This window comes from Euphorbia lathyris, chromosome 2, assembly GCF_963576675.1.
Source record: "Euphorbia lathyris chromosome 2, ddEupLath1.1, whole genome shotgun sequence".
NCBI lineage: Eukaryota > Viridiplantae > Streptophyta > Magnoliopsida > Malpighiales > Euphorbiaceae > Euphorbia > Euphorbia lathyris.
The window spans coordinates 100,904,544-100,927,338 of record NC_088911.1 but is presented as its reverse complement, the minus strand read 5'-3'; the positions used below and the strand labels follow the sequence as shown (position 1 = coordinate 100,927,338).

The 22,795-nt window shown below is 34.2% G+C and overlaps 1 protein-coding gene across 1 annotated transcript; it reads left to right on the top strand.

Annotated features, from left to right (window-relative positions):
- Positions 1 to 13,952: 13,952 nt before the first annotated feature.
- On the top strand, positions 13,953 to 22,580 carry LOC136219149 (DNA topoisomerase 1 beta-like). The gene is made up of 16 exons (XM_066006411.1): positions 13,953 to 14,095; positions 14,764 to 15,955; positions 16,109 to 16,303; positions 16,620 to 16,700; positions 16,877 to 16,936; positions 17,094 to 17,188; positions 17,301 to 17,457; positions 17,530 to 17,655; positions 18,507 to 18,590; positions 18,783 to 18,873; positions 18,954 to 19,087; positions 19,426 to 19,494; positions 19,586 to 19,675; positions 21,314 to 21,417; positions 21,510 to 21,678; positions 21,844 to 22,580. The coding sequence occupies exons 2-16, from the start codon at positions 14,825 to 14,827 to the stop codon at positions 21,910 to 21,912; spliced, it is 2,655 nt and encodes an 884-aa protein (XP_065862483.1). The 5' UTR covers positions 13,953 to 14,095; positions 14,764 to 14,824; the 3' UTR covers positions 21,913 to 22,580.
- Positions 22,581 to 22,795: the final 215 nt, after the last annotated feature.

The following is a 22,795-nucleotide window of genomic DNA, read 5'->3' as shown; positions in this document are numbered from 1 at the left end:
AAAATAGCATATTCATCCTATATTGACTTAAAATTCAACATGTATTATGGCTAAAGTTTTCTTAAAAACTTCAATTGGTGTTAATGTAAGACGAAATCAAACCGAGCTAAAAATTGTTAGTTCAATTTAATGCCTATAAACCTAATTGAAAATGTAAAATAAGATTTATTGTATCATGAATTGCATGATATAAGATAGAGATTGAAATAAAGAATTTATTTACTTAAATACATTCACTCGAGACGTTTTTACTTAAAATCGTATCGGAGATTTGTGAAAAATTTGAAAAATATTGCCCGTATATAAATATTATTTCTATCGATAATGATAACCTAAAAATAATCATAAGTTAAATATTTAAACATATGAAAATGTAAAGTTAATAAAAATAATGTTTATGAAATAATATCAAAAAATGTTGCAAAATGTGTTACATTTGCATAAAATAATTGTTGCATTCTGAAAATATTGCTTAAAAATTTATTAACAAGCATTTATATTTAAATGAATGTCATTCATTCTTATTCGTTGCATTCATTCGTACTAAAAATAAACGATATATGCAATATCTCCTCCCACACTTAATTTGGACCATGTCCTCATTAGTGCAAAAATTGATAAAACGCGAAAAATGATACGAAAATAAATCATACGAAGTAAGAAAGAAAAATGTGAATTGAATCATCCAACATAATAGAAAGTGAAATTGTATCGATCTTTAAGAAAAATAAAATCATTGTACCAAACTTATAGAAGACAACATAATAAGATAAATTAGGGAAGAAAAAGATTAGATAAAACCTATTCTTGTGAAGGTGAACCCGGTGGAGACGGTGTAGTCACGACGCCTGGACGACGGAAAAATGATAACAACCGGCGTCAGGTTGACGCGTGCTCACTCCTCAAAGTATGTATATTTGCATCTACCGTGGTAATCCTTGAACTCATCTCTTGAATGTTGTCCATAATGTCATCTAACCGCAAATTCTTTTGACGGTTGTGTGCATGCATTTGGTTCAAAATTTGTTGCAAATTAACATGATCAGCAACATTGTGTTCTTTTCCAACATGCTCTTGTGCTTGTGTTTGGGCCTCAACATGCCCCTCCTCCTCACCATCATCGACTTCTTCTTCACCCTCTTCGGTACCTAACCCGTGAGAACTAGAAGCTCCTCCACCCGTGCGAATATTTAGGTGCTTAACACATTCCTCGTATGACACAAAGACGGGGGGACCTTCTCTAATCAATAAATTGGCTCAAAGAAGAGCCGAGACATCCAAAAGAGGTAAATTTCCATGGTAAGAGAGGGTTTGAAAATCCACCAATCCACCACGTGCTCCCATAACAAGTCCCGTAATAAAATTTCCCAAAGGTACTTGCTTAGTGTGGGAGACGGAGGCACGGTGTAAATTGTCGAATAGCATGCCAATGCTATCAACTTGAAGACCTTTAAATAAACAATCAAGCATAAATAAATCCATAACTTGAACTTTAGAACTCTCAACCCGTCCAAACAAGGAGAAAGATAGCAACTTATGAAAGTAGAATATACAATTATCCCGAATCAACTTGCTAGAGGTGTTCTTAGGGTAAAAAGTATCTTGGCTGAACAAAGCATGCCAAATGGTGTGTGTATCAATTTCGTTAGACTTTTGAACAAAATCACTAGTAGGAAAACCAAAAATACCACTCATTGCTTCATAATCAAGTTTATAAGTAATACCATTATTCCTAAAGGTGATAAATCTCTTCCGCTTAGCATACTTTAAAGTGCGGCATAATCCAACACCGAAAATAATTATGAGTAAGTGATTGAAAACTGCTCCACTATGCCATTTTCCCTTTCACATGACACAAGATACATGACATACATTTGTTTTCGTGTCGTCTGAATATTTTTCGTGATAGTATTTTAACTGTATGTCATCTGAAAGCGAAATAAAAAATGCGCTCGATTCTCAGATGACATTAAGATTACATAATCCTGTCATCCAAAGAAAACGCGCGTTTTCGTTAAATTTCACTTACTCAATAGATGACACTTCTAATAAATGAATGTCATTGTTTGCCGAAAACAAAAAAGCGGCAAATGAAATTTCACTTACGCGGTCAATCCCCAAAATTTAGGCGCTTTTGTTTGACTGAAATATCAGCTGATATATAAACCCTCTCTCTAATCCCAAACCCCAGTTTAGATTACGCAAGAGCTTCATCCCTCTCTATCGTCATGGTTGATTTGAACATGCAATCACTGGGTGAGCTATAAACACGGTACTGGTAAGTATCTATTAATTTTCATTGTTCCTTACTCTCTCTTTTCCTCATCCGATTTACTTTTGTGTATGTCGATTTCAGCAGCTGGAATAAGGATCTATTGATTTTTAGAGCTATGATTTAAAGGGTTAGATCTCTCGCTTAGATACTGATTTTATTGTATTCATTGTTAGATTCACCGCTGAAATTCTTGGGTCATTATCTTTTTTAACCTAGGGCAATACATTACCGGTTGCTGAAGATGTTCTGATTTCTTTTTATTTGAACATAATATTTGCATGGATAGTAAGAATGCTACATGCGAAGGCTGACTGAAGAGATTGTCAATCGGTTCATGTCTTTAGCATATGAGAAGATTTATTGAACTTACTGAATATATATTAATGTTAAGTTGGTTTGAACTGATTGGTCATGCCTTTAGAAGTGCTTGTGTATGTTTGATGTACTGTTTTGGAACCTAGAACTCATTGATCTAGGAAACTAGCCTAATTTAGTATATATATTGTTATGTGGGTTTGAACTGAACGATTACATATATGTATGCTGTTTTGGGTGATGATGAAATGATTGGTATGAACTAATTGGTTAGATATAACAGTTTAGGAAGCTAAGACTCATAGAGTTTATGTATGAATGATCATTAAGCAAGTGTATGTGTATGTGTATGAAACATGTTTATGTATGATGTTCTGTTGATGTTTATGTTTGAGGTTTTGTATGAGTATGTGTACGATTGTTCATTTGGGCATGTAGCTTATTAAACATGCATCAAGTATTAGAGGAACATTGTAAAAGGGTCATTAAGCATGTGGCTGATTAGGCATACTCTAAAGCTTTGAATGTTCATTGAGATTGGCACTACTCTGACACCTATGAGTTATACTGCTAGAAGTGATTGAGTATGTGTATGTGTATGAAACATGTTTATGTATGATGTTCTGTTGATGTTTATGTTTGAGGTTCTGTATGAGTATGTGTACGATTGTTCATTTGGGCATGTAGCTTATTAATCATGAATCAAGTATTAGAGGAACATTGTAAAAGGGTCATTGAGCATGTATGAAGCATGTATTAAAAGGTAAATTTAAGCTAATTGCATGTACTGATATGGCTTGAAAATGATAAGATATCACCATACTTTTTTTTATTTGAACATGACCTATGATGATAAGTAAGGAATAAGTTGTCTTGAATAAGTAAGGAATAGACATGCACGAATAAGTTGTCTACTTGTTATAGCATGTTCATTCGAAATGTTATGAACTCAACTGGCTCATTTTTATTTGAAATGATAACTAAGGATTCTGAATGCAATTCGTTTATGAAGCATCTATTAAAGGGTAAATTTAGGCTAATTGCATGTACTGATATGGCTTGCAAATGATAAGATATCACCATTCTCTTTTTTATTTGAACATGACCTATAATGATAAGTAAGGAATAAGTTGTATGCTTGTTATAACATGTTCACTTGAATATACATGTCTGCTTGAATAAGTTGTCTACTTGTTATAACATGTTAGGCATACTCCTAAATCTCCATTACTATGTATCATGTCACGTGGCTTGTTATGCTTATGGAAAAGTGTTTAACATGGTGATGAAGTTGTATGATTCTAACAACACAAGTTTATGACTAAGCTTATGGTGACAGTATCATACACTTCATCACCATGCTAACTTCATCATGAACTGTGCAATCCAAGTGGCAGGTACATAGTGGTGGCTTTATGATGCTATGAGAACAAGTTTTAGACATGCACGAATAAGTTGTCTATTTGTTATAACATGTTAGACATACTCTTAAAGCTGAAAATGTTATGAAACCATTCAGGATGGTGATGAGATAAGTTTACTATATACCTTCCACTTGGCTTGTTATCTGATTGAAACCATTCAGGATGTTGATGGGTTTTCGATGCTATCAGCATAAGTTATGAACTTGATATTATGTTTAGGAAGGTAGCTGATCATGCATACTCTTAAAGCTGAAAATTATGAACTTGCCTGATTCTTTTCTATTTTAACATGAGTTATGCTGATAAGACATATGTTTCATGTCAATTTAGCATGTTATGTGTTATGTGTCTATGTATGAAGCATGTTGGCTTGTTTTATGTTCTGTTTATAAAGTAACTGATTCAGGAATAGACATGTTTCATATCAATTTAGCATGTTATGTGTTAGAAAGTAGAACGGATTCAATTTAATAGACATAAACGAATAAGTTGACTACTTTGTTATAGCATATTATGATCCACTTGAATATACATATATATGTCTACTTTGCTATTCGCACATCATGCCCCCTTGTACGCTATTCGCACGTCACATCATAATGCCCCCCTTGCTTACTATTTGCACATCATATATCCACTGCATGCTCTTCAGTCCACCTCCTGGCAGTTGCTACGCAACTTGCCCTGTTGCTGATGTATCGTTCAACAATTCGCTCTCGGCCAGGAAATGGCCCCTCAATGAAGGGCTCTACCAGCAGTCCATAAATATTCCACAGCAGCTATAAAATGCATAGATAAATTAAATTAGACCCCAAACATGAGTAGATAAACTAGACCCCAAACATGAATAGATAAATTTACGGGTAAAAAATACATAGATTTACATCTTACCGTGGCAATACCATAGGTAGGGCGATCAAGTAGCTGGGGCATAGAAACATGCCCCAAGGGACCGATATTAGGATGGTAAGTTTTGGTCCTGAATATGACCTGCGAACAATAGTAATATCATTAGTGTATTTACAAAGATATGAACTGATTTATGTGTGTTAACAAGTTTATGCATGTTCTTACAACTGGAGGTGTGGAGGAGAAATCAACAGGGAAGTCCATTTGGACTATGAATACACCTCCTTCATAAGGGGTGTTTGGAGGGCCATTCATCATGGCAGTCCATTGCTGCCGATCAGGACCATGTATATTGACAAGCCACCTGGGTGCCTCATATCGGAGTTGGTCAATCTGAAACTCAATGTTACGATAGAGGTTCCTTCTATCCATGCTCGAAATAACAAACTGTAAGTATAGTGTTAGGTTGCCCTGGGTGACTATTGAGAATTGGTAAACGCTTCCTATTTATAATGTGGGTGGGTAAGTGAAGGGTCTCAAAATGGAGAAAGGGTAAAAGGAGATTAATTAGGTCTATCTGTATACGGTATGTAATTAATGAGCATCATCAATTGGTTTTGCAGATATCAAGACTTTGGGGATTCTAGGAGATGATGACTTAGATATGCTTCAGTTCAAGTTGGATTTGGATTTCCAATCAACACCACCACGCCTCTGATTATATATACAGATCTGAAGATGTACATTAATTGCTTATATTTTTTTTACCCTACATTCATTTAGTTATTTGTGTAGTTTAAATGTAAACAGATTATGAGCATTAGTCTCCAGTAAAATTAAAATCATTGATATACATAAATTCTTGTTCATTTGATAATTATTGTTCATTTCCAGAATCATTCGAAGAAGAAGGCAAGGAGTGACATTTACGTTTAAAAAAATATCATCTAAACAACAATAAAAAGACATTAAATTAAAAGAATCTGTCATCTAAAACAAATCTCTTGACATGATTGATTAAGACATATGCCATCTAATACAAGTTACTACGACAAAAATTATTATAAAAACTGTCACCGTGAATACCAATATGCCAATTTCCCATATAGCGACTTGACATTTTTAATTATTAGTATGTCATGTGATGACATTAAAAGTGACGTTAATAAATAAAAAGATGCATCGTAACAATGTTCATATGATAGTACGAAACTAGGCTGATGTCATGTATAGTATCTTCAAATGACAGAACCTAACCATCGTCTGAAGGTGCAATAGACGGCAGCGAGCCCTGAGATAGATTTATATCTCGTGGGACGACGGTTTTTAACCGTCGTCTGAAGGGGGTTTTGGCGTAGTGCTCCATGATACCCGTAGCATCCAAAACAAAAACCTGTAATCAAATGACCAAAGGAACTTGCTTAGTGGTTGAAACAGAAACATGGACTTAATTGACAAAAAGCATTCCAATGTTAATCTACCACGAAACCCTTGAAGATGTAATCCAAAATGAATAAATAAATCCGGACTTCGAACCCTTTACCTTTTCACATGTCCAAAAAGAAAATAGGATAAAGATTTATTGAAATAGAAATTACTATTATCCTTAATGAGCTTGCTAGAAGTGTGCTTGGAATTAAAGTCATCTAATCCAACTTCATAAATTTAACTTAAATCCCTAAATGTAATCCTCTAATTCTTTTTAGCATAGGAAAGAGTAACCAAAAAGTCAATAATGTCTGTTTCACTATGCGTTATGTCCACAAAAGTGCTTGTACCGCTGCCCGTCTTCATCTGAAATAATGCTGAATAGATCCATACTCAACATGCAAACAATTATTAGAGGTAGAGGAAACCTTGTGAGTAACCTTCTTATGTCTAGGCATGGTGTTTAAATGTCGGATTTATGAGAGAAGAATAGAAAAATTGTGATAAAGATAGAAAAATAGAGGAGTAGGTTATGGAGTTTGTGTAAGGTATATGTTTATATAAGGATGAATATAGGTAGTAGGAATTAGTGTAGGAATAGGAAAAGGTTGAAAAATTGGATCAATTTGTGCTTAACCTCGCCCTACAGGTCGCGTGTCGCGATCGAGATTCATGAATCTCGGTCGCGACATGGCCATTTCAGGGAGATTCGTTTCTCCTGAAACTTGTTGTCTTCACTGAACTTGTAGGGATTCCATAATCCCTACCGAGATTCACGTCTTGGTAGCTTATAAACGCGTATTTTTAACTCTGCACTAACTTATTCTTCCTGCAATGATGTCCTATTAATGTATGTATTAATTCCTGTAACTTAAAAACACAATTAAAACATTAAATAAAGGAAAAACCAAAGGTTTAACCTTGATAAATACTGAATTAATGAACCGATTAAAGACTTAAGTGAGTTAATTGAATCATAAATTTTCATTAATCATAAATGTTTTAAAATTAATACTCTAATTAATATTCATAAACAGATATATACAGAAACACTAAGAAACATGAATTAAACATTTGTATAAATGCAAGTAACATAAATTCAAACATGAAAATTCATTAAAGAAAAACATATTGACAGGATTAACATATATACATGAATTATTAACAAAACTATATACAACAATTATACACAATCAGAAAATAAAAAATGTTTAAACAAGAACTTAAAATATAGAAATGATACAGAAACATAACACTATAAGTATAACAAAACAAATCTAATATATTTTTCGTCAATTGAAATTCCACGTTCTTGAGCCCGGTTTGATTTACTTTTATTGTTAATATTCTCCCTTATGAAGATAGAAACCAAGGACTAAGAACTCGAAATAATTAATATTAGTGTTTGACGAATCCGTCGTTCTCTAAGAACTTGAAATTAAGGACTGAAAAAGGTTCATTTTCGTTCCAAAAGAACGGAAAATTTGTATTTAGATACAACTAATAAAATTTGCATATCCAACTTTCTCGTTCTTCGAACGATAAGTATATATCAAACCTTCTATTTAAAATATGTGAAGAATCCAAATTTTTTTTTGTAAACGGATGAATTAAAACAAATAAAGATTTCAGAAATTTTAAGAATAAAAAAATTGTAATGTTGAAAATATGTCAAGTTAATAATTTGTTGTTTTCAAACCAAAAATCATGACTTATGAAAAATGAACAGGTGTCTTTTGTGCCTCTTGGTGAATAAAATCTAAAATTAGAAATAAATATATAGAGAGGAAAATTATTTATATTATTTTTTAAATAATTTTTTTTTCAAAATATGCGTGTAGTGGTCGAGAAATTGGAATATCGATCGTGACACGTCTTGCTCCTTGGCAAGGAATGCTTTGCATTGGTCCTCCCTAATTCTATAGAGATTTTTAAAATCTCAGTAAAATCAGAAATTTTATAAGGCATTGAAAGTAAAGATCTCAGTTGAGATTATCAAATCTCTACACAAACAGAAACTTCTATAAGGCTAAAAAAAATCAAAAATCTCAATTGAAATTATAATAATCTCAGTATTAGCAGAAATTCCTAAAGATTTTTAAATCAAGAATCTCAGTTGAGATTTATTAATATCTGCATGAGCAGAATTTTATAAAACTTCAAATAAAAATTATTGTAAAAATTTTAAAAATCTCTATACAAACAGAAATTTAAATTATGTGTGATTTTAATTCAATTGAGATTTTTTTTAAAATCTAAAGACACTTTTCTCATTAATTACAAATATTTAAGATACATAGCATATTTTGAATCTCTTTCAATGAGAAATTTTTTATTTTTAATCTGGCTATTATTTTCTAAACTAAAGATTAATACTAAAATGAAATGTAAAGATTAAAATACGAAAAACTAAAAACTAAAAACATGATAATCCTTAAAAATTCTCAAGGAGAATCTAAATTTTGGACAAATCAATTATGTGGACCAAATTTAAATATGGTCCTGTCCAGTTTTACTTACCTGGAAAAAGAATATTTTTTTATGTTTTCTCAATTTAAGGATATACTGATTTCGGTCGCATGCCCGAACTTCTAGTTTTGTGCACGAACAGGAACTACGCACATGAACTGAAACTGTTAAAACTATGGTAAAAGTAGACAATTCCTTCCTGATGGATAAGATAATTTCAATGACTGTATTCCCTATTCCACTTTCTGATGTATCTATCTGAGAAGATTTTCCATGGTGATTTCTTAGAGAGATAGATGTAGGTGTTTAAGGAAATGATATGATAAAAGAAAAAATTATTTGGTTTTATGTAGGAATTGAATAATTTTTTTTTACAAAGAGATATGATGTTTTGGTGAATGGTTAAGTCTATAGAAAAGATTTAAAGGTGTTTGGGAAGAGATTATTCGAATTTTCCTTCTATAATGTATCTGCTATCCGAATTTCTTTTCTGTAGACTCATTCTGTGAATTTCATTGAAAGTCAAATCTCCAGGTTATCTTTTGAGAAACTTGGATTTTTTTTTATCTGCAAACATCTAAATGCAAATGTTAAATAACAACGAGGATTTAGTCCTAGTGACCATCCTCAATAAATAAAATAAAACTAGAAAATAAATAAATACATATATTATAAACCAAGGTTCGAAATAAAACACGAAAAATATAAATTTTTGTTAAAAATTTGGTGTTCCCCGGCAACGGCGCCAAAAACTTATTGAGCGATTTCCGCAAGTGCACGGTTTCGCTTGTAGTAATAAAAAGATATCGATCCCAAATGGAACGTTTTTTCACAAAAACTTATTTGGATATAGTTTAAAACGACTTAAGGTTTATTTAATTGATAATCGTTAATTTGAATTTTGTTTTGGGATTGAATTAATAAGAATTAGATTGGAAAATATGTAGAATGTTAGAAATCAATTCTGTTTTGAATATGAATTACAATACAGAAACGTTTAGTGTTTAAAATGAGAGAATAATTGTACTCGTTTGCATTAAGCAAAGAAAACAACTTTAAACTTTGTAAGAATTATAAATGTGTAATAACGTAAACTCCTTCAATTAAAAGGCTTTGAACCGCAGACGATCTTCCTACGGTTGGGCAAGACCACTACCTTAATCAAATTAATACTTATTTCCGATAAGCCGACTTAACGATCATATCGTCCGTAAGGATGAATTTGCCTAAGTGTTCAACAAAGTTTCCTTGTAAAGATTTGAATTTAACTACGTTTTAATGAAAACACCAGAACTCACTTCGGATCATTTACCAAAGTGCTATATAAAAATATATTGAATTGCATGAACTTTTATTAGATGAAGTATGAATTGATACAAGTTTACAGAGAATAAAAAGCATGGAAGCATTCAAAACGACATGAGAGTTTCGGGTCGTCAATCCTTTCCTCAATCCTCGTTAGAGTTTGTCAGGCTCCGGGGTCGAATCCGCTACTTAATCTTCTCGCTGAATCTTCGGAATAGAGATGGTTCTTCTACTACCAAAATGTAAACTAGTCTTGAACAGATCTTAATCTAAATCTAATTGCTACTGTATTTGTAATTAATTTAAGACCAACTTGTGTACGGCAAGATTGCTTTTACAAAAATGAAATCTAATCTCTGACTCATTTCTGAGTCAGAGTTGCTGCATAAATGAGTCAGAGATTAGATTTCATTTTTGTAAAAGCAATCTTGCCGTAGCCTCAAACCAGCACGGCCAATAGCCTCAAACCGAACACACTTTCAGCTTCTAAATTTCTTAACCACATCATCTGCTTTAGCTCCACTAATCTTAGTCTCCAGTAAAGCAAAGCAATAAGGGTTGAACTGTTTAATTAAATCCTTCACATGGAGACGAGTAGCATTGCTTGCCGCTCCTCTAACATTCCACACAAATAAATCCATCAAACAGGAGGACAACCAAACCACAAACCCGCCCCATTAGGCCAGATATTTATTAGGGGCTCCTATGAGCCTAGAAGAGGTCCTTGCCGACCCCCGTTTCTCTAAGATTCTAAAAGAATTTTGGTTATTCTTATGACTACCTTTGAGTTTTTTCATACTCATCTTGTTAATTCCTATGGCCTTAACATTCCTAGACTCATTAATGACTTTAGGGATAACACCATCCTTATTCATCACAGTCTCCTGTAGAATTTGAATCTGAGGACATCCCTGGACCTCTTCTTTAGACTCAAAGAGGGGGTTTACTGCATCCACGTTTTTCACCAAAGGTTCTACAGGTTCCAAGTCTGGCCTACCCAAACTTAACTGCTCAGGAGGTGGATCAGGATCATCAACCAAGCATTCATTTCCTTCATCTACAGGGAGAACCCCAAATCTCGATCCTGAACTGAATTCCATAGGCCTGACGGAAGTCTCTTTTGCCTTTAGGCCAGAAGAATCCTTTCTACTATTACCAGTTTGAATCGGAATCTGTTCTTTATTGATGTCAGGCGGAACATTTTGGGTCACTGAGGCACGCGTCCTCCGTCTCCTAGATCTCCTAGCAACCATCCAAGGAGCAAAATTAGTACCATCCCTCTAGATACCATCACTCCTAACCTCATCAGGTTCCTACGATCCCTCGAACACCTTTTTCTTATTAGGACAACCATTATGAGTATGCCCAAACACACCACACTCATAGCATATATTATGGATTCCCTCATACTCAATATAGTAAATGGTATGCTGTAAGCAAAATTTCAACAAAAGAGGTTTAGATAGGTCAATATCAATACAAACTCTAGCAAACTTCCCCCTTTCTGCCCCAATAGCTGTCTTATCCACATGGTGAACTTTACCCACAAGGCCACCAATTTTCTTCAAGAAAATTTCATTATAATATTCAATTGGAAGTCCTGAAAACCTCACCCAAGTTAGGATTCTATTTACAAAACAATCTCTTGGATCAAAGTTAGGAACCCATGGTCTTAAAGCCAAAACGTGATTTGAAATAATATAGGCGCCCCCATTAATAACAACATCATAGTCCTCGGCCTCTGTGAATTTAATCACATAATATTCATTCTTCAAATCAGTGATACTAACTCTTCCTTTTTTAGCCCACTGAGCCTAAATCCTTTGTGCAAAGTATTTAAAACCAATTATTTTACCCAGAACTGTCACAATTAAAGACAATTTCCATTTTGAATGCATGGAACGTTTATCAGCAGAGGACAGGCGAATCATAGGGCACAACGAATCTTCCTGCTCCTCATCTTCAATATCAGAATCAGACAAAATATCATCCAAATCTCCCACCTCCGGACCCTCGTTCATCGATGTCGTCTCCTTTACCACTCCCATCACCATATCTCTCCAAGAATTTTTATTAATACATGGAGAATGCACAGAATTAATAACGGGATGGGCATCGTTAACTGGATCGTTGCTCATCCCTTTAGCCAAAATCACATCACTATTCTTAATCAGAGAGGTCAATCTCACGGTCGCCGCCACCGATCCGCCGCCTCCTCCCGATCTCGAACGCTCCCGTCGTCCAACGCTTTCGTTCTCCATCACTTCCTTCGCTAACAGAGAGAGAGCGTCAAAAAGAAAATAATAAATCTGAAAGAAAGAAAGACCTGGGAGAGAGAAGATAGATCTGAAAGAAAGAAAACATATCTTATTTCATTACTCATGTAATATATGCAAACTATTAATAAAAAATATATATGCAAACTAAAAGTAATTGAATATCCACAATATTTCAATGAAATATTGTGGATATTCAATTACTTTTAGTTTACATATATTACATGAACCATAGAATTTAGGAGTCATGGAATGGTTGATGAAAAACAAATACAGTAAAACCTCTATAAATTAATACTCGATAAATTAACAAACTTTTTAAAATAAATAATTTCTTTTGGTCCCGACTTGGGTCAGTTCAAAAAATGATCAATTTTAATAAATTGATAAGATAATAATTTTCTGGAACAACCCTTTATAAATACATTTTATTATTACCTCTATAAATTAATAATTTCTCAAATAAATATGCGAAATATATATAGATATACATACTTAGGATAATTTAGCAAAAAATGAATCTATAATATTTTGTTTTTTCTTAAAATTTAAATCTAGTTGAATTTTATCTCTAACTATCAGTGAATTCAAAAGTTCCGGTGTATCCTTGTCAAACTGTAACAAAAAATTTTAAAGAGTGGATGATGCTATAATTGCTTCATTTATTGTGACTGGTCTCAAAGGTACCGAATCATCCCCAGATTCATCCTCAATTGAATTTTGTATAACGCTCGATACAATTTCTTCTAAACTTTGGACTTGTGAGCATTTATTGTTTTCATTCTTGTGATCGGTCATGGTTGATTTATTGACACCTTTTAGACGAGAAGCCATTTTTGGTATGATTTGAAATAACACCCCATATAAATTTATATAGTAATTCATTAACCATGATACATTGAATATTTTTAATATATATACAATGAACTTCCAAGTTCAATTAACTTATATAATGCAAATTTAATTTTATTTGTTCATTGATTTTAGACAAAAACTTTATTTAAAAAAAAAATTTAAAATCACTCTATAAATTAATTATTATTAATTTATCAATTAATTAATAACTCTATAAATTAATAAAATTTCATGGTCCCAATATTATTAATTTATAGAGGTTTTACTGTATAAGGCTTTAATGGGCAAAAATACTAATTAATTGTATTATAATAAATAAGAAAATAGAACTAAATAAAAAGATGACATATAAAGTTAATAGGAAAAGAATATAATATGGTTAATTTAATTGTGACTTTTAACTTAAATTGAATATATTTTGTAAACGTTAAGCTTAAATTCGTATTATTTTGTAAACGTTAAGCCTATATTGGTGCTATTTTGTACGTGAGGCTTAAATTGATGTTATATTGTAAACGTTGAGCCTAAATTGATATTATATTGTAAACGTTAAACCTATATTGGTGCTATTTTGAACGTTAAACCTAAATTGATATTTTCCCAAAAACCTTAGGTCTATTTTGGTAGCTTATCCAATTTTTTTAAACAGATGAAAGCAGTTCACATGTTATATACATAAAAACAAAATTTCAGGGCCCTAAATAAGGTAGCCCATATTGGCCCAAAAACAACTTGGTAAGGGCACGGATACAAAATCAGACTCGGGCATTTATCGGTTTCGGTTACTTAAACGCCTTGTAAAGACAAGAAATAAAGATACACAGATAAACCAAGAACAGCCATAGAGACCGGAGACTCGATCTACTCCATCACCGCCTCGATCATCGCCGGCAACGCAGGTTCGGGTGTTTACTTCCTAATCTTTCCATTTTCGATTGAGCTTAATTCTATTTCTAATCGTTCATTTCCTTCTTACTGTAATTTATTCTGGTGGCTCAATTTTTTGTGCACAGTATTTCCCATTTTCAAATTTGTCTCTGTATTAGCTGAATTTCTTATAATTTTTTTGTTAATTCGAGCTCACTGATTTGCCTTTGCTATATTAACAATGCATGAGATTGTTTTTTGTTAGCTTATCAGCTATATAAGTTCAACCTGAGACCCTTTCCGTAAAATGGCTCAAATTCATGCCCTGGTTTTGATTCTCGTTTCATTTGCCTGAAACATACCATAGTCAAATTGGTTAAAATCATGATTTTCTGTAATGTATTTATTTCTTTTGTTTGGGAGGAGAGAGAGAGAGAGAGAGAGAGAGAGAGAGAGAGAGAGAGAGTGGGTTGCTTTTCTTTTTATGCATTTAATTAATTTTGATTTTCCGTCTCAAATTTGTGTATTTGTTTATTTTAAAGTTTACAAGTCTATGTTCGAGACTCGGCTGATTTCATGGCGAATTCAGTTTTATCGAGATACTTGTCTGAGGCATAAAAAAAAGTTTACCTTTTGTATATTGTGATTTGTTATTGGAATGCGGCAATTGGTAATTTGGTGATTTTATTTGCTTCATTAGGATATTAAACCGAAGACATTTTCATCAGATATTGATACATGCCAACACAGAACTTAGTTGGATGACAATGGCTACTCCAGCATCTGCAAAAGCAAGCGCCTTTGATCAGAGTACTGATGATGAGGATGATATGCCTTTAGTTTTTAAAAGGAGTAACAACTCAACTTCTAAAAGTAATCAAGCAAACAAAGAAGTGAAGAGGCCACTATCATTGTCTCAGAACGCCAATGGTCAAAGCTCGAACGTTCCGAAGGGAAAAAGTAGTGTTCCATCTACCAAGTCACCACCGGTAAAATCTCCTATAGGGAGCCCTAAAGCATCAACTTCGTTTGTCAAGTCAACTTCATTGAAGTCACCAGTGGCAAATTCAAAGGCATCAAGTTCTGTAGGTGAGCAGTTGAAACAGTCATCTAAACAGAATGCATCTACTGTGGTGAAGGAGGAAATGAATTCTGTTAAACGTGAAAGTAAACCAATTACGGATGATGAAGATTCTGATGATGGTCTACCATTGAGTGCTAGATTAAGCAGAATCCCCAACAATGCCAACAAAGGGGGAAGTTCGACTAGTCATGTCAAAGATGAAGATTCAGACGATGATAAGGCTCCTTTATCCTCAAAGTTGTCAATAAAGTTAAATGTGGGGACATCGAGTAATAAGCCTAATAATTCTAACGAGAGGAAACCTTTGGCTTCAAAACTTCAACAGAATGGTTTCACTTCAAAGGACAAGCAACAAAAAACGCCTTTGGTGCCACCTAAGAGACCGATGGATAAGAATAATTCATCAGACCAGGCTTCTAAAAAGCCTAAGCTTTCTGATGTGTCTACATCAGGACAATTTAAGCAAGTAACAATCAAGGCAGAGCAGAAGGCAGTCGATGAGGATAACATTCCACTCGCCCAGAGAAAACAAAAGTCAGCCTCTGATAATAAAGTATCTTCTGCTAAGCAAAAATCAAAAGTTCCTGTTTCTTCTTCATCCAAGAAGATAAACAAGAACAACAAGAAACAGATGAAAAATACCAAATATGTCAAGTCAACAAAATTTCAACCTAGCTCCTCCGATGGGCAAAAGAAGTGGACAACCTTGGTTCATAATGGTGTTATTTTTCCTCCTCCATACAAGCCTCATGGAGTTAAGATCCTTTACAAGGGGAAGCCAGTTGATTTGACTCCTCAACAAGAGGAGGTCTCTCTCTATCTGTCTTGTTAAAGAATTCCATGTGTGAATGACCTTTATGCTGCTTGTTCTGCTGTAGCTGCTGAAAGATTTCAAATTTTAAGTATCAATATTTGATGAAGCAACTTCTCTTACTTTTTAATTTTTTTTTTTAATATGCAGGTTGCAACTATGTTTGCTGTGATGAAAGAAACAGAATATATGCAAAAACCTAAGTTTCGTGATAATTTCTGGAATGACTGGCGGAAGTTATTGGGGAAGAACCATGTGATTCAGAATCTTGAGGGCTGTAATTTCGACCCAATATATGAATGGCATGCGCAGGAGAAGGAGAAGAAGAAGCAGATGACTACAGAAGTATGTTAGTATGCTATAACATTATTCAAATTACCGCACAAAATCAGTGAACTTGATCCATCCACTAACAAACTGTTTATTGTATTGGCCTTGTTTTATTGAATTTTGAAGTCAGTTAACTAAGAGATGTTCTTGGATATTTTATGACTTCCCCGTCTTATTGCAAATGTGTATCAGTAAAACATGCTGCTGTGCATCGTAGCATGATAAAGCTGTTCTGTTTTCACTATTGAAACTGGCATGTTTATTCCTGTCTTGGAGCGTCTTTCAGATTTTATTTTTTGTTTGTAACATATTAAACTTGCTGTTCATGTAGGAGAAGAAGGAAGTCAAAGAAGAGAAATTGAAGCAAGAGGAGAAGTACATGTGGGCCATTGTTGACGGCGTTAAGGAGAAGGTAGACCCTTCTCTGCCATCTATTTCATTTTGTTCTTATAAAAGGAACCAACTGCCATTCCACAACAATATGCATGCCTTTATGGTTTTATTCATCCACCTTTTTGTTTCTTAATACCTTCTGAGTTTTAACTCATTCAAAGTCTATTGCATTTCTAATGCTTGTTTCACTCTTAGGTTGGAAATTTTAGAGTTGAACCACCTGGGTTGTTTCGAGGCCGAGGAGAGCATCCTAAGGTTGTAGCAACATCTTCCTGATCAACAACAATGATATGGAGCAGTTTGCATTATTTATTTATTTTTTGATGTGTGGTTATAACTGAACTGCTTACTTGTTTCTCATAATAATTTCTTGTGTAAGTTGATTAGCTTACCCTTTGTTGATGCTTGTCAGATGGGAAAGCTGAAAAAGCGGATCCGGCCTGGTGACATTACCATAAATATTGGAAAGGATGCCCCAATTCCTGAATGTCCCATTCCTGGTGAAAGGTGTTGTTACACTTGATCTCTTCTTGATATGGGAGGGAGGCACTTTATTTTGATGTGCTGAAGGTTTGGGATGATTTTGGGTGAACTGAACTTCCAAATTTTTTCTTTACAGCTGGAAGGAAGTAAAGCATGATAACACTGTTACATGGTTGGCTTTCTGGAACGATCCTATCAACCCAAAAGAATTCAAGTATGTTTTCTTGGCAGCTAGCAGTTCCTTGAAGGGTCAAAGTGACAAGGAGAAATATGAGAAAGCAAGGAAACTGGAGGTATTGCTCTACAAACCCCTACTTGCCATTTATGTATAATTTCCTCTGCTAACTAGCTGTGTCCATTTGCAGGACTACATAGACAACATCAGAGCAGCTTACCAAAAAGATTTTAAGAATAAAGATCTTACAAAGAAGCAGATAGCAGTTGCCACCTATCTTATTGATGTGCTAGCTCTTAGGGCAGGCAATGAGAAGGTATATCACTTATTTGCATCTTCCTGCATATGTTTATTGATTTCATGCCTACTTTCTCTTACTCTCTGCTTCCTTATTACAATTGTGATGCTTTTTATAGAGAAGCTGTGTTGTAACAACTTTGATGCATTGTATATAAGGAACTACCTCGCATTCGAGGGTTATGGGTTCTGGGATCCAGTAGTCTATTTTATAGAAAGGAATTTTTTTTTTTTTTTTTAAATTTTTTTTCAACATCATGGTTATGTTTTGTTTATCTGGGAGATGTGATAGGAAATCTGATAATGATAACATACAATGAACCTTATGCATGGAGTTTGGATATTAACTAAAACCATTAGTGGCTGTATTGTTCCACAAAGCTGAATATGAATATTGATTCAGACTTTTACTAAGGGTTGAATGTCAAATCTAAAAATGACATTGAAAGGCATTTTTTGCTATAACTAACATTTATTGGTCTTCTTTTTTACTTTTGTGGCAACCGTAGCTTAGATATGACTGACTTGGACTGGGAATTTTCTTCTGTTTGTGCTGTGCTAGTTCCATAAGTGATTTTGTAGTTGATGTCCTTAGTGTTGTTGTTGTTATTGTTACTTCAAAGTATAATGCATGTAATCCGTTCTAGTATTATTGATTCTCATATATGGGGTTGAGAAGAATTGATATTTTTTTTTTTTTTTTTTTTTTTTTATGACTTGCAAGATCGCAGAAAGTTTTACCAAGGCATGATTTTATTGGTTGTGTGTTTTAGCATTGTAAACTATTTCGAGTGGCAATTAGCTTCTGAACTCGTGTTTTCAGTCATCGTGTTCTTGTGCTTTCCTCATCCAATTGTTGGTTTTGTGCAGGATGATGATGAAGCTGACACTGTTGGTTGTTGTACACTAAAAGTAGCAAATGTAGAGTGTATTCCTGGAAGTTTTAATTTAAAGGTATGATGGATTTATGTATTTAGAAGCACCGTCTTTGCTTATTATATTACAATTTGGATGTGGCCCTTTCGCTTTCTTAATTCTTTCAGAAGATATTGGATTTTGTTTATGTTTATTTGCCTTCTAATAGTACTTGGAAAATTTCCGATTGTTTCCATTATTTTCTAACACATGTTTGTATTTATCTTTTAGTTTGACTTTCTTGGTAAAGATTCGATTAGATATGAAAACACTGTGGAGGTTAAGCCTGAAGTCTATGATGCAATTGGAACCTTTCAAAAAGGTGCGCACATGGTCCGTCATTTTCGTTTTCTTAATAGGTAATAATTGGGGCTTATGAACATGTTTTCTGATTTTCCCCAGGTAAAAAGCAAACTGATGACCTTTTTGACATGCTGGATACAAGTAAACTGAATGCTCACCTAAAGGGACTCATGCCTGGCCTTACAGCAAAAGTATTTCGTACATACAATGCATCAACCACTTTGGATAAAGAGGTGAATTGGGAAATAGGCCTCTTACGTTGTTTCACAAGTTCTTTTTGAATTTAGGAAAACATGGTTAGACATAATGTATCCTAGCAATATGTTTGTTAGACTTGATATTTTGAACCCAATTTCCATTTACCGAGTCTGCATTTTTAGGAATTACAAAAATCTTTATGCTTGCTGTCTTGGTGTTTGAGTGACAAATTTAACTGTCAGTATTTGATTATGATCCTTCTGGCTGTGGCAGTCTGTATGAAAAAGTTCTTTACCTAAATTCTTGGAATTCGTTTCTATCTTTATCTTTTTCTGTCTCATCCTTATGAAGTGCATTCCTTGATTTCTGACAGTTATATAAAGAAACCAAGGATGGAGATGTTGCAGAAAAAGTTGCCATTTATCAACGTGCAAACAAGCAGGTATAATCAGCATAGTCAGAAACATTCTTATTGTTAGCTGTTCTTTTTATGAAATAATTGTGGCATCCATTTTTTATTTCACTTGGTGCAGGTTGCCATCATTTGTAATCATCAAAGGACTATATCTAAAACTCATGGTGCACAAATGGAGAGGTTGAACGAGAAAATTGCTGCACTTGAGGTAGTGAATATTTCTAATACCACATCAGAAAATATGTTGCCATAAATGAGGAGCACAACGACCATCTTGGGCATCAGAGCTTGGTTGATACACATTTGGGTTAATGTAATCCCTTAGCCTTTGTTTGGGAGTTTGGAGGTTAAGGGAGGTGAGAGTTAGAGGAGGTAACGGAAAGGGAAGGGAAGTGATGGAAAGGAAAGTTAAAAATTAATCTTGTTTGGGAGTTTACACAAGTTAAATGAGGTTAAATGCTTAACTTTGTTTGAGAGTTTAAATATGGAGGGGAAAGAAAGTTAAATTTACCCTGCAGAGACAAAAAACGTTACTCCCATTAACCTCCAATTTGGAGGTTAGAGGAAGTAAACATTTAACCCCATTAACCTTCATTTACTCTCAAAAAATAACTCCCAAACAAGGTTAACTTAATATTTAACCTTCCATTACTCCCATTTACTTCCATTAACCCCCTCCCAAACAAGGGCTTAGTCATGTGTGTTTATGCTCCAGTGCTTGCATTCATGTGCTGATGTTCCCAATCTAATCCTTCGTTTTCAATCTATTAGGCCTAGTTTTTGTTTGGCTCTTTCGTGGGAAATTGCGGGCGTGCCAGAGAATTATAGTATTCTCGAACTATGGAATGAAATTGAGTGCGCTTTCTAACTTCTACGTAACAAACGATTGTAAGAATTAAAGAGACCGAAAATTCCTAAAAGATTCGATTATCAAAACGATACCGACCTTACAGAAAATGATGAAACAACAATTAAAATAAAATTGTGCTGGAAAAGATAAATGAACTTTGGATCTGAAAATTGAAACTAAGGGAATGATTGAGTATTCTAAATTGCTGAAGTCTAGAGGTAATTTGCTAGAGTTTTTGCTTGGGTTTGTTGAGTTGTTGAGTTCCGTGTTCTCATCGTGATTCCTTCGTTGGAGGTAACTTCCTGCTTCTTTCTCCACCATATTGAGTAACCTCCACTTTGACTTCCACGATGGATTGATATGTACACTTTATGATTTTTCCTGCTTTTTAATTCGCTCACAAAAACACCTGGCACTTGGTTCCCCTATGTTTACCTCAAGTATCCCATGATGTTCACTCTAGGAAGTTGGTTTCCCACGAGGTACACCATGTAGGAAGTTGGTTTTCCCTGAGGTACACTATATAGGAAGTTGGTTTCCCACGGGGTACACTATATAGGAAGTTGGTTTTCCCTGAGGTACACTATATAGGAAGTTGGTTTCCCACGAGGTACACTATATAGGAAGTTGGTTTCCCTTAAGGTACACTAGATCGTTTCCCCTAAGATACACTTTTTGAGATGTTTCCTCTAAGGGAAACTGAGGTTCACTCTAGGAAATCCTAAGTGAACGATGTACTAGGAAAATATGAAAAGTTTCCCGAAATGAAAAGTTTCTTAAACATGCCTTTTAAGGAAAAGTTTCCTAAAATGTTCTCTTAAGAAAAAGTTTCCTAAAATGTTCTCTTAAGAAAAAGGAAAGTTTATCCCATGAAAAGAGTAAACCAGGGTATGCAACAAACAGGCCTTAAACTGGATCTTCTTGAATTTTGTGGAAGAACTTTTGGCATTTATGAAGTTTATGCTTTGAGTTCGACTTCTGTTCTTTTGCTTGCAGGCCACTGTAAAAGAGCTGAAAAGTGATTTGGACAGGGCTAAGAAGGGAAAGCCTCCAGGAAAGGATGCAGATGGAAAGCAAAAGAGGAACTTGTCTCCTGAAGCGTAATATAGAACCTCCTGCTCAACTTGTATATTTTATGTATATATATATATAATATGTAATCATCTCACTGTCGTCCATTAACTGAATCCAGCATACAGAAAAAGATATCATCCACCGAGCAAAGGATTGCGAAAATGGAATTGGATAAGTCGACCAAAGAGGATTTGAAAACTGTGGCACTAGGCACATCCAAGATCAATTATCTCGATCCTAGGATCACAGTTGCATGGTGCAAGCGACATGATGTTCCCATTGAAAAGGTGAAGATGTTCTGCAGCCTCTCCTTTCTTTTGTTTCACTTGTTTTTTTTTTATAATCTTTCTGCTGTCTTTCGTGGATGAAGCAAGTTTATAGTCTATCAAGTGCTCCTTACTACTGGTTGAAGTAAATAAAACTTCATGTAACCAATTCACCGTCTTTTTCAGATATTCAACAAATCTCTCCTGGCGAAATTTGCTTGGGCAATGGACGTGGATCCTCAATTCAGATTCTGATCATGGCAAAGCCGAGTGACTGAGTAATGTTCAGTTCACTCTTCCTGTCCAAGCTCCCAAAAGCAAAAACCCCCAAAAAGAAAATCGTACAATACCTTCTTTTTTACTTGAAACCTTCACCATTACAGTTCATTTTAACATTTTTTTTCCTGTTAAAGTGGGAAATCAATGTTGTATGTTCAATCTAATCTAATCATGGGGGCGATTAACCCCCTTTCTTCTTACTGTTTCTCATTTCTAGAACTACTATTCAATGATGGGAAGGAGTCTATCTTCTTACTGTTTCGCATTTCTAGACACTATTCAATGATGGGAAAAGAGTCGGGGACGGGAATTGTTTCATTAGAATTGAGAATCTCATGCTAACAATATAAATGTCGAAAATACATGAAAGAATCAGACATGAGTAAATATTGTTATTTTCGTATTCTCATTCCTGGAGTTTCTAAGAGCATCAACTGATGAGCATCTGTGCTGCAAAATCTTACTTGTTGTATACCTACATGTTGAAATATGAGGCTGGCTGTATTTCGTATAATGAGAAGAGTTGGGATTTGATTTTGTGTTGGTAGCTTAGTTGTGCAATTTGACTGGTCACTGTAAATAACAGGTGTTGAGTTATTTCTGTAATTTCTTAGTTTATAATATGAATCTCATGTATTATCTTTTGCAGCATGCATCAACTATAAGCAGGGCTATGACTTTGTAATGAATTTTAAATTTCATGTATTTTTGTTTGAAGTCTAAAGCCCAAAACACAGTTATGAGTTCAATTTAAGACAGTGTTAGTGTTATAAAATGTATATTCATGTGATCCATATTTAATTTCTATCAATAACTAAACATGTTATGTAAGTCAGGGTTTTTCATCTAAATTAAGAAA